General features: G+C 37.5%; 1 protein-coding gene across 2 annotated transcripts in view; it reads left to right on the plus strand.

The window, feature by feature from the left end:
- Positions 1 to 7,708, plus strand: part of PARG (poly(ADP-ribose) glycohydrolase) — a 64,030-nt gene extending 56,322 nt beyond the window's left edge. For both annotated transcript variants that reach the window (XM_068687931.1, XM_068687932.1), the window contains exons 17-18: positions 3,367 to 3,495; positions 4,276 to 7,708. In XM_068687931.1, the coding sequence (XP_068544032.1) occupies positions 3,367 to 3,495; positions 4,276 to 4,442 (296 nt within the window). In that variant the 3' untranslated portion in view covers positions 4,443 to 7,708. The remainder of the gene's footprint in view (positions 1 to 3,366; positions 3,496 to 4,275) is intronic.
- Positions 7,709 to 12,443: the final 4,735 nt, after the last annotated feature.

The following is a 12,443-nucleotide window of genomic DNA, read 5'->3' on the forward strand; positions in this document are numbered from 1 at the left end:
GCAAAGAAATTTACGTTTTTATTATTTTCAAACATTTGGAGAGTACTTTTTTTTTTCTGAACAGCTTTAGGGCATTACATTATCAAATAAACAATCATCAGGCTATCAGTTTCATTAGTCTTCGATCTAATCATCTCTTACTCATTGAGAATCTATTTTTCTTTCTATTTTCTTTGTTTTCATGACAGTTGTTTTTGATTTCCGTTAGACAAAACTGGTTGCCAAGTGCAGATTGTCAATACCAAAAGTAGGATCTGATCATGTTTTATTAAACCTTCCTAGCATGAATCATAATCAGTGTTTTGATTTACATAAGGACTCCTAAGGACCCCTCTTGGATCTGATTATAATATCCCTCTTTTTCTGATGTGTTGGTGTCTGATAAAAAATACTGCTCATCTGTCCAGGCTGTAACTTGTTCAGCACTGGATGTAACTTTTAGCCTAAGGAGTGCTCCCTGGATTGCTTTATTTCTCCTCCATCAGTCAGAGTTCAGAAGCAAGGTATACTGACAAAGACCACCAGAGTTGAGTCCATTCGTTGAGGAAGCCCATAAGAAAAGATGTCTTTGTCAACAAAGGAATGAGCCATGAGCTCATGAGAGTCAATAAATCTGCAGTGAACTCTGTTTAATTTTAACATAAATGAAAGCTCAAAATAAAATATTATTAACTTTTCCTCTGGTTTCAGATCAACCTTGTTTTTCCCCCCAGTTTGCCAGAATTAATGTTTAACAACCAATTACAGCATTGCCGCTGTTATGAAAGCGCTCATTTAAATGTGTGTGTACTCTTGGCAGGCCTTAGAGAGAAAGAGATCAGTAACTCCTCAGTCTAATGTTGCTCTCTTGGAAACTGAGCTTAATTTCTTAGTTGACTCTGCAAAATCAATACTTAATAAAGAGAATTAAATGACAGGGACGTGCTATCGGATATGGACATAGTTTTTAGCATGTGACATCTTTCTCTGAGCCAATGCTGACTGGAAATAAGATGATTTAATTTTTTGGTAGACGATGAGCTAGGAAAATGGTACAATAATTTGTCTTGTGTGTTTTTTATGAGACTTAGAGTTGCTCTTGATTTGTGATAACCAAGTGAAACCAATGTTTCTAGCTCAGATGCTTTTACATGGCCTTAAGTAGTAAAGGCGTTTCTCCCTTTGTTCTGGAATACTGTATAAGGTTGGTTTAAACTGAAAATTCTCTCAATGGTTTCCACTTCTCTTTAACCAAATTATACTGCAGAACAACCTTTTATGCTTCACAGGGATTTATAAATTCCTTGTTTCAGAATGTTTTCGAACTCTAAGATTATCAATACGACAATGTTATGCAACTCCCCCAAATCTTTTTTGATTACACTGGCTTGGCAGTGCATTGTAATGTCAATTTTCATAATTATTAAATTAAAGATGAAAATATTTTTCATGTGACATTCTTAAATATATACACCGTTATCCTTTCAAATGTAGTATCTGGATCTGTAACAGGGACTTCAGAACAACCAAGTGACTTGATGTAAATGGATATAATTGGATAAGTTCCATAATGCAGTATCATATTTTACCATGATTTCTTTAGTCATGAATTAAAGGAACGTGACTACGTATAAAAACATGGATACAATCAAGGTCATAGATGATGTGAAAACTGAAGTGTTTGAACTGAATCTGGCTTTATGAATGAAAGACCTGATAGCTGGAATTTTTCTCATTTTATCTAAGCTAGGGATGTTTCCACAAAATATTAGTGTGAACATAAGACTTCAAATACTGAAAATGTATGATTGGGGAAGTTGGAAGATCTTGTCTTGGTTTTGAAACCAGAGGATGATTTAACCATTTATAGGTGCAGGTAACCTGCTGATAACCCAATTTCCTCTGGGAAATTGGACTGGAGCAGAACTTTGGTGTTCCAGCTGCTGGGTCTGCAAGGCTGTGTGGGTCCCCAGGGGGATCTGTATTATGCTGGTGTCCTGGGCTCATCAGGTGGTAGAAGAAGGTCAAGGATGGCAGCAAAACCACTCCTTTGGGTGTGGGTCCTGCAGAGCCAAACAGGGTCATATCCGGTGGGGCACAAGGGACATGAGTGCTCCAGTCCCCTGTACCCCAGGCTCTGTTACTGGTAGTCTCTTGTGTTGGTACGATGGAGGTTTTGGATGGCCTCGTGTATCGTTCATGCCTGGAAGACTGTGAAGCCTGACTCTTGACAGAAATTTCAACCCCTGTTTCATGAGATTTATAGCAAGCCAAAATAAACAGTAGAATACTTTTAATATGTCTTGTGTGAAGTGAAACTGCATTGTTTGTTTGGAATGAATATGAAGATTCATTAGATTCTGTTCCCCTATGCAAGCTAGTTAATTAGGCCCTTTAAAAGCTGAACTACTGAAGCTTTACCAAATCCACAGCTGGTTCAGTAGTTTAATTAAAATATCATTCCCAGATTGAGATTGATTTTGCATGTGAATCACGTAATTTATAATTTTACCTATGGATTTACAAGAGTTTTTTGTTTAGAGAATGCAATATTTTATTAAATTTCTGTTCAGAGCTGAGCTCTGAAGAGCTTTCTACTTAGTTTCCACTAGCAGGTAGTAATTCAGTACATATGTTGTTTTATTTAGAATAAAATGTTTTCTACCCAGTAATTAATTAAAATGTGATTAATATTGTTATTGCAAAGATGATTATCGAAGCAGTACCCATAAGACCCCCCCCTTTTTGGAGGTCAGAACAAGCCATCGTATTTCATGCTGCATACTTCTATTACGAGTAAAATTGATACCTTAAATTGCACAGTAGGAGGCTGCAGAATCACAGATCTCTTGGGAGATGGAAGTAAGATCAGCTCCTGCTTTGTGTGGCTAAGCCAGTAAAAAAGTAAGCTCCATTCCTTCAGAAGGAAGGTGGAGAATAGAAACTGTGACTTGCTACAGTCTCTTTGTACCCAACAATTTTGACTCAATTATAAATAGGTTAAACCAGGATATAAGGTTTCTTGGCCTGTTTCCTTATGCTGATGCACATGTTTAGTGGATAAGTAACAGCTGTGTGCATCTTGGGACAGGGGATGGACTTCACATTTTTATTCTTACTTTTTAAAGAGTTTATCCAGAAAGTAAGGGCAATTATTGCTAGTGGCTGCACCAGAATACTTGAGTGTTCTGAGCTGCAATGCCAAATATTCTGTACTTTGTTTTAAAAGTGGAAGCAGCTTATCTGCCTATTGTTCAAATTGCTTTGCAGTGTTCACCTGGAGATGGGTGGTATGGTGATTTGCTGTAAACCTTAAGCTGTTTTTTCCCTTCAACAACTTGTTTTATCCTGCATTCATGAGTGTAATCTTGTTTTCTGTTATTTCAGCCTTAATACAGATATTGGCAGCTGCTGAGTCTGGACGCGATGTTGTTTATTTTACCTTTGGAGATGTGGAGCTGATGCGAGATATTTACAGCATGCACACTTTTCTCTGTGAGAAGGGCCAAACTGTTGGTGAGCATACAAAAATCTTTTCATTCAGCAGAGACTTCTCTGTAAGTGGAAACTGTCCAGTAAGAATTACTGTAATCAAGTTCTGAACCCAAGCAAGTGGATCTCAGTTTATTTGTGCCTGTTTTCAGAGCAGGGAGCTCTTGATTCAGGGTCAGCTGAACAATGTTTATCTGTTGGACTTCTAGAATCCCTGAATAACACACTTTGGAGTTATGCTCCAGAATTTGGAAAATGAAAATACATATATATGGTAGACCAAAGATTTGTAAAAGTTTTTTTTAATGTAACTCAAAATAATTCAAAAAAAAAAATCTGCTTACACCTTCTTCACATTGTTGCTAGAGATGTCTTATTGTGGTTCTGGCTTAATCCTGTAATGCTGTAAGAAGAATTAGTAGTCAGATCTGTTACACAGCAGCAATACAAGAAAAGCAATAAATCCCTTGCCCCACTGTAACTGTGAAGTGTCTGGGATAGAAGCACAAAGCTGGGTAATTGGCAGTACGTTTGTAAGTGGTACGTATGCAAAGCAAAGGTCAGATAGCTTCTGCAGAGAGCTGAACAGAAAGTGGAGGGAGTCTACCCTATGTTCTAACAAACTTGGAAACAGGAGGGCTCCCCTTATGCAGTTGTCTACCTCCTCATTCACTTCTCATGTAAAGAATGTTCCTGGGGAGTGTTTCAGTGTGTGCGCGATTCTAGTCTTCAGTTGCAGCCATACGTTCTTTGCATAGCATGATCTTACATTTTTTTAAAACATTACTTCTTTTTATTTTTAAGGGGACATTTATAGGCTGTTACTCAGATACTACAACGAAGAATGCAGATGCTGTTCTACTTCAGGACCAGATGTCAAGCTGTACTCGTTCATATATAACACCGTTGAATCCTATGCAGATTCTACTGACGATGATGATGAAGAAAAAGGGTTGTGCTTTGAGGACTAAAATAAATGTGCTTGATCAGAATACTGTTCAGCTCCTCCTCCCACTGGTATATTGTTTGAATTGCTGAGTGTAATGTATGAATTGGATACCTTAATATATATTGGTTGCATTGGTAGTTATCAAACATCAAACAAAAATTGAACTATGAGAGGTTTTTCTGTTTGTTTGATAGTTTCATACATGAAAAACCTTGTTCATGTGTGTACAGAAGGGATTTCCTTGGTAAATCTAGTTTGCATTATACCTTGATAAGCAGGAGATTTTGGACACACTTGTATTTCAGTCAAGAGATTGCTGAAGGACTTCAGAAGATTTCTCTGTACTCTTTTGCCTTTTATTTTTGAGAGATCTTATCTAGATTTCTTACTGAACTTAGTGCTGGAGTATGTGGAGCTCTATCGCTCCTGGGGTGATTTTAGAGAGAAGCATTGTAAGGGTCACTTGTACTGAAAGTTGTAATAATTTGATTACCTCGTTAAGACTGCCACGGTACTTTCATTGTTCTTACCAGCTTTTTCATTCATTTAACTTAATGTCCTGTTTTTAATATACTTTTTAATAAATGGCTGAAGACGAAAAGATTGTGGAGGGAGCTGTAAAGTATTTCACAACTGCTGTATTTTTACCAAATCAGACAAAAAGTTTTGAAGAAGTAGAGAAAGTCTGAAGTATAGAAGGCTGGGAAATGAGAAACATGATCAAAGTTACAAACAAAAAGAAACATTTTTCAAATTAAACTTAAAAGCCGTTTTGTTGGTGCTGTTACAACATGGAACAAGGTCTTAAACATAGTATATCTGAAGTTTCTCAAAGTTCACTGTTGTTGGCAACTTCATCAGAATTAATCATGTTTATATCCTCATATCAGTTCTCCTTTATTGCAATATGTATGTATGTGAGCATAAAATCCCCATGGGATAACGTAAGGTAATGGAAATCGTTTACTTATCAGTGGGAGGAGCATCTTCAAGCTACAGATAAGAACTAAGGTCTTGTTAGTTGTTTGTGCCCTTGTCTTTCGAGACATAGGAATGATTATGTTGAAGAAGGGTCAAAAGGCGTGTAAAAGCTGTGCTATTACTGTCTCTATAAGTAACAAATTAATGTTTCTGTAGTACATTAATATTTTACACAAAACTGCAGATAAATCTGTGAAAAAACTTCTCCAGGTCTGCATACAGGGCCAATTCAATGGAATGTTAGTTTATCAGAAATTTAAACTGAGTTTAAGTTTAAGCCCAAATTGCTTAGTTTAACCTCTTCTGTATTAGATTTGTCTGGTCTGTCATAGCTATTACCAGCTTAGCAACACAAGTAAAACAGCAGCAGGAAACATAGAGAGCTGAGGCTGTAGTACCAACGCATCCTTTTGGCTAATGTCTGATAAAACCTCTCTAATCCTGAAGTATAATTTAGACTACCAACAGCTTCCAGCATTTAGTTACTGCCTTGCAATAAAGCACTCACTACTTGAGCTGCTCAGGTGGGAGGGCAGCAGCAAAGAGTTTTGGTCATCTGCAAGTACCTGCAGAATTGACACTGCAGTGGGCAGGTTGGAAGTGTGTTGCTCAAAAGGTGATGGACACAGCAGCTTAAGCGATTTCTTCCTATTATTCTTACCAGCTGTGGTTTTCTCCACCTGTGTCCGTTTTAAGAAAAAAAAAAAGGGATAGAATTTCAGGCTGTTTGCAGCTTGCATCCTCTAGGTTAGTGGAACTCTTTTCTCCTGCTCCTAGTGTTTCAGTGTTGGTTGAGATTCTGGCAATAGGAGTAAATGTTTTATCATAAGCTCTTATTTCGGCATTTAGGTTCAACTATGACAGCATTTCTAGATGCACTGCTGATGACAAATGCCCCTGGTTAATTAAGAAGAAAGAAAGAAAATTGGTGCTAGCTGCCAAGTTTTCTTCACTTAACTACTCAGGATTTCCTATAGAAAAGGTAAACAGAATTTGTTTCTAACCAACTGGAAGAAGATATAGCAAAAAGCTTTAGGTGGCTAGAGGTGACCTCCCCTTTCTTGTAAATAAATACATCTTTATTAGTGCAATATTCATTGTGAGGGGAAGTGATGTTTTTGTGTATGAAAAATGTACCAAATAAGATGGCAAAAAAAATCTACTTCAACTCTAGAAACAGAAAAATATATTTAACTCTGGAAAGATTGTCTGAGGATCATACAGTAGTGTATTCAGTTGAGAGTTTTTGCAGTGTCAAGTATTTCCAGGAAATTCCTAGTCATCTTCTGTAGTCTGTATTTTCACTGATACCAGAGGCTTTTCTAACATGGGGGAGAATACCTTTTATTTGAGATTATTCTTTATGATGTGTTTCCCATATACTTTTTCCTATGAAATACGGTTATATGGACAGGAGAAAAAAAAAATTAATTTTTCTGTTTGTGTCATCTGAGTAAGAATAATGCATCCTGTGTTCTACCTTGTGTCCCTGGTCTTGTAAAGGGCAGTGTTCAAGAACACTTGGGACATGACTTTGATTGCAGGCAGGAAGATTGTATTTTTGTTGTTTTTGTTTGTTTTGTTCTGTTTTTCTGGAAGCAAAAGAGCTGAGAGTTAACAAGGTAACAATGGTGTTACATTACCATGACTTTCTAATTCAATAAAGAGCTACACTGCCCGGAATGCTGCATGTGGAAGCAGAAATTTTGAATCAGCCCAATATGTGTTCTGCATCTCACTTCTTCCATCCAGCCACTGTTCTCCATTTATAAACTACCTGAGATATTTCCTTCAGCTAGAGATGAGTTTTGGTGCTCTGCTTGGAGCAGTGTGGAGTGGAGAGGCTGAGGATCTTTGTGCAGCCTAGTAAGCTTCAGATTCACTCTTCCAGAAACTTGTTTATGGAGTATTGTTTTTTTGTTTTTTATTACTTTAAGGATGTTTGATACATGTTTTCAAATAAACTTCTTACCAAAACTATTGTTTTATACTTGTTTTAGCAGCTAAATTGAATCCTTAATATGAAACAACAACAGGCAGTCATTTAGATTGCCATGTTGCCTCATAGTAAAGTTGGTGACAGAGCACTTCTGTTTGTTTTACAGCTCTTTCACCTAAATTCCTCAGTTATGAGGTGTTCTTACCTAAGGATGAGTACCCATTACTGTATATATTAATTTATAGACTGGTGAACTGTTCCTGACATTCTTCAAAACTTACAGTTTATGCATCATTATATTATATTGATTTTTTTTCTGGATCTGTATGCTAATGTTTACATGATTTTTGTAGGAATATAATTAAAAAGATTGAAGCAATGTGGTCTGTTTTGTCTCTTAATATACTTCTGAGGACAGAGAAATTCCCAGCACATTTGAATGTAGATGACAATGGTAGTGACTACAGTAATAGTTACATCTCGTGACTGTTAATCCTACAACAGTAGTTAATCTAATAATTATTCTGTCTCAAAAATAATATGTTTATGCTGTATGACAATGACATAGCAGATGATTCAGTCTGCACAGCAATTTAAAATGGAAGTAACTACTGTGAATATGGAGAGTGTGAGCATTAGTGGGAGATTTCATAAATGTATATGGCCATATGCAGACATTTTGATATTAATTCCTAATTTGTGTTTGAGAAGCAACTAATTGTTCAGTTAGTCTTTGAACTTCATGAAGGAAATGCACCTAAGAGCCTAAGGAAACAAACAGTGAATGTGTTGTGTAAATGTTTTTCATGGTTTGTAAAAGTTGGACTGGTTCCTCCTAAATGGGAGAATGTTACTGAGTTTTTTTCAAAAATCAGTAAGGAATTATATTTTTAACATTACAGAAAATTAAGATAAAATAACCTCTGATTGCTCCTAAGGTTTTAGATGTATCTGAGTTTATGGAAGTTCGCTGTGTGATTGAAGCCACTAAAGTCCAGCAGCAATTGCAACAAAACATGGATTTCCTTAAAGATATTTTAACATTTGTATCATTCCAGCCAAATATGTTGGATCCTTGGATTTCTCAAGTAAGAATTAAAAATGACATTTGGTGTGTCTAAAGAAGTTGCTGTTTATAATGTCAGTGGCCTTGTGGGTTTTTCATCTCTATTTTGAAAGAAGAGGAAGCAGGATAAAAAAAAAAAAGGGGGGGCTTGTTTTTAAAAGGTGCAGTTGTAGAATTAGTAAAAACCTTCACTTGCAGTGTGCAAGCAGCCACCACGTTTATTATCGCAGTAGACCAGGGGTCTGAGCTGGTTATTTGCTACCTCAGGGCATTTCAACTAGCTCTAGCGATACAGGGTGGTGTTTATGTGGGGGCAGATAAACCAAAGACACTGAGAACCCAAGTTCTCAATTACCGTGAGCAACTGAACGCTAAAATATTTTTCTTAATTTGCCTCCTCAGTTTGGACATGCACTGAGGATGTTTGTGTATTTAAATACCATGCAAATCAGCCTTAAGTCAACCTCAGGGCAGTTCAAATGGCAATCCCTCAGAGCAGCTCCTAAATTAGATGCTCTTGGTGATTGCTCCTTTCTATTGCTGTTCCAACCTGCAGTTGCTCCCATTTCCTGGCTTATTTATGACCTTTTTCTACTAAGAGTAAGCCATACCTAAATCTGCTGTGTATGTTAAGTAAGTTAACAAATATGCAAATCTATCTAGTGTGTTTGATAAAGAAAGGTTGGTCTGAGGCAGAACTGTGCTTGTAATGCTCAAAAAAATGAGTCTTTGGTGGCAAACAGAACAGGGAGGGCCTGATAACGAAGTGAACCAGAACCACGTGAGTGAGCGGTGCTGACCAGGGGTGTCCTGCGCAATGCTCTGTCCGGCTGCCCATGCGCTTGCTACTACACAATAGTTCTCCCTTTATCCTCAAGCACTGCTTGTTGTTTCTGTTTTTAGATTTAATCTTTCTCACACAAGTGGCTGCAACATTATCACTACTTAAGAGGCATCTGGCTAAGCATTGGACAGCCTGGAGGTGGTAGGCTTCAGGCAGTTGGACTGGGTAGAACAGGGTTGGTGCTGTTCATGGTATAACCTGTAAATCCCAGGTGATGAGGAAACATGAGAACTTGCTCCAAGACTCTGCTTCTGCTTTGGGAAAGTGGCTGCCAGTCTCCTGTCCCAACCTGCCACCAATCTAACTGTGGCTGGCAACCTCGCTCAGGAATAAATTTCGTTAATGGCAAGTACAGCCCTGACGAGAAAACTCCTTGGGGATAAACCACAATTGCAATCCCACAGTTGTCTTTTTCTTTCTCAGTTGCAAACCATTGGCTTCCCAGCTATGTCAGTACTTGGATACTGGAGTCCCAGACAACCAAATTTCTCAACACCCAATGTTTACATTCCAAGCTGTTCAAATGTTCTCTCAGCCTAAGTAACTTCCCAGGAAGGATGGATGGATGGATGTAGAATGCTGGGTTACCAAGAGCGGCTTCAAATTCCTTCAGGTTCACCAATGTATTTGTGGATCAACCAGAGTATGGTGAAGCAGCATTAGTGAAGTCTGGATGGAGAACTTGTGTGTGTGTGTGTGTATATATATGTATATATGTGTATATATATATACATCAATACATATCTATATTTATATAAGCATCCATATATCTACCAAAACCCTCCTTTTTGTATTTTGTGGTACATTTTTGACAAGAGTGAACACAGCCATAAAGCCATGGAAATTGCAAGATGCTGCAGCTGTCTGAAGTTGCTTTTTTTTATTATTATTTTTTTTTAACTAAAAATTGAGTATTTATGATCTTGGTTTGTGCTAACAGTGCTTTATGCTCATTTATCATTGCTTAAGTGAGTGTGACCTGGAAGCTGTACAGGAGGTATCTGTCACTGATAACTCCATTACAGCAATACCATCAATTTTTGTTTAACGGAGCTGTCAGCTAGGGTTAATTACGTGGTTCTGGCAGGTGGCGCTTGGTGCGCAGTTAAAGGAAGCCCTGGTATGTTCCAAGTTTTCTCAGTAATACTGTGGCACAGGGCCAGGAGCTTTATGGATGCATGGGGATGCGCACACACCATGCTGTGCACGCTGGTTGATGCATATTTTGCAGCAGCTCCAAGAAGCTGTCACAAACCATTGGGAGAGCAGGTTGTTAATGCATAGTTAATCAGCTGTAAACCTCCCAAGCAGAGAGCAGTGGAACCTGTACACAGCAGAGCTTCTGCAAAATATTTTTTTTTTCCCATTGCAGGAATTTGGACTGTTTCACTTTGAAAGGAAATCTACTTGCTGAATTAATCTGTTATGCTGTTTTCACATCAGGTGTACCTACAAAGGAACGAACATTCAGGCAAGTTAATTATCTCAAACGATGACCTTTATCATAGAATAGAATCGTCGAATATCCCAAGTTGGAAGGGACCCAGAAGGATCATCGAGCCCAACTCCTGGCACCACACAGGTCAACCCAAAAATTTAATGTGTGTATAAAACTGTTTATTTCCAGTTGGAAGCGAAGCTAAATCAAGCTAATTAATTTTGAGGAGTATCCACTTAAGATTTAGATGTAGTTTACTAAATCTGCTTTAGAGATGCATTGGAAGAACCCTCTTGTGTGCCTTTATTAGTAAGGACATCACTCTTGTTCAGATGTACACTGCTTTCAGCTGGAATTTGATGGAAAATGCTGAATTTGTTAATTTATTTCATTCTTCAGAATGCCTTGGCACACCAGTTACAAAAATGATATTGTATAAATCAAAGTGTGTGACCATGGCAAGAAGTTCATTTTGCTAAGATCTGAAGATTTACATTTTCAAAATTAAAGGTTAAGAAAACTGCTTTGAATAGCTAAATTTCATCATTGAATAACGACAAGATTTTCTTTAATGTACTAAGAATTGATTGGACCCGAACCAAAATGTCATGAAAATAAATTAAGGTAATTGTGTTTTGCACCCTTTTATATAATGGATAAGGTCCTAAAAAATTGTATTTTCAAATCCAGAGCTAACGCTGTCTTCAAAATGCCTGCATTGTAAGGTAATTATTCTGCAGGAGTTTTAAGTCATTATTTTGCCTGTTGCCTGAGGAATTTTACAGCAGAACAGTATTAATAAGATGCCAGGAGTATAAATTTAATAACTTAATCTCTGTCATAAACAAAATTCGTACAAACAAAGTGGCATTTTCATTCATAATTACTTGACCTACTCCAAATATGGGTCAGGAATTAAGGGATGCCTGATTGCTACAAGCTGTGGAAAATCAAAACTTTTGCATTTTGAGGAGAAAGACAAAAAGATCAGCGTGTGCTGAGGAAGGACTGAACATACCATAACTGGAGAGAAGGCGGCTTCTAATTCTTTCGTGCTGTAAATCTCAGCCAAGTGGCGTTTAGACTTTATTGTTGGTGATGACAATTCCCTGAGCATTGATGATGAAAAAAACACCTACTGATTGATTGGGTCCACCAGTCCTTCATTCTGCCATCTCCACACACACAAAATAACAGCCAAATACAGGAGATTAATAATGCAATGAAATTTAAGCTTTTTTTTTGCTATCTGAAACTTGACCACTTGATTATGGGCAATCATGAGGACTAGTGTTTTTTTAGTGCAAATTAAGTACTTAGTCAGGTGGAAGACAGATGACTTTGTGATTTTTTGTTTTTGACTGCTTAAAATTGTTTGTCAGTCATTGGCATGTGAGATCCAGGAACAATCAGATGAACTTGCACCTTCTGCATGTCAGTTTTGGGCGTTGTTTCCTTTGCCTATTAGGAAAGCTTTTGGTCCCAGCAGTTTCAAGGGTTTCAAGGATAATTGAATTCCTGTTTGCTTTAAACAAACATCCCCATTTTTGCCTCAAATCTTGATTACATGCAACCTTCAGATAGCCCCCAAAATGTCAATAAATTACTTTTAGATTGGTTTCTGTTACAGTCCAGTAAAAGCTCCTGACAGATTTGTGTAAAATTGTACCCATGAAAAACATTTGGTCTATGGTCAAATAATGCATTTATACATTTAAATGACCAGGCTAAGTAAGGCTTTGCTGTTCTGAAAAC

This window comes from Anas acuta, chromosome 7 (assembly GCF_963932015.1).
Source record: "Anas acuta chromosome 7, bAnaAcu1.1, whole genome shotgun sequence".
NCBI lineage: Eukaryota > Metazoa > Chordata > Aves > Anseriformes > Anatidae > Anas > Anas acuta.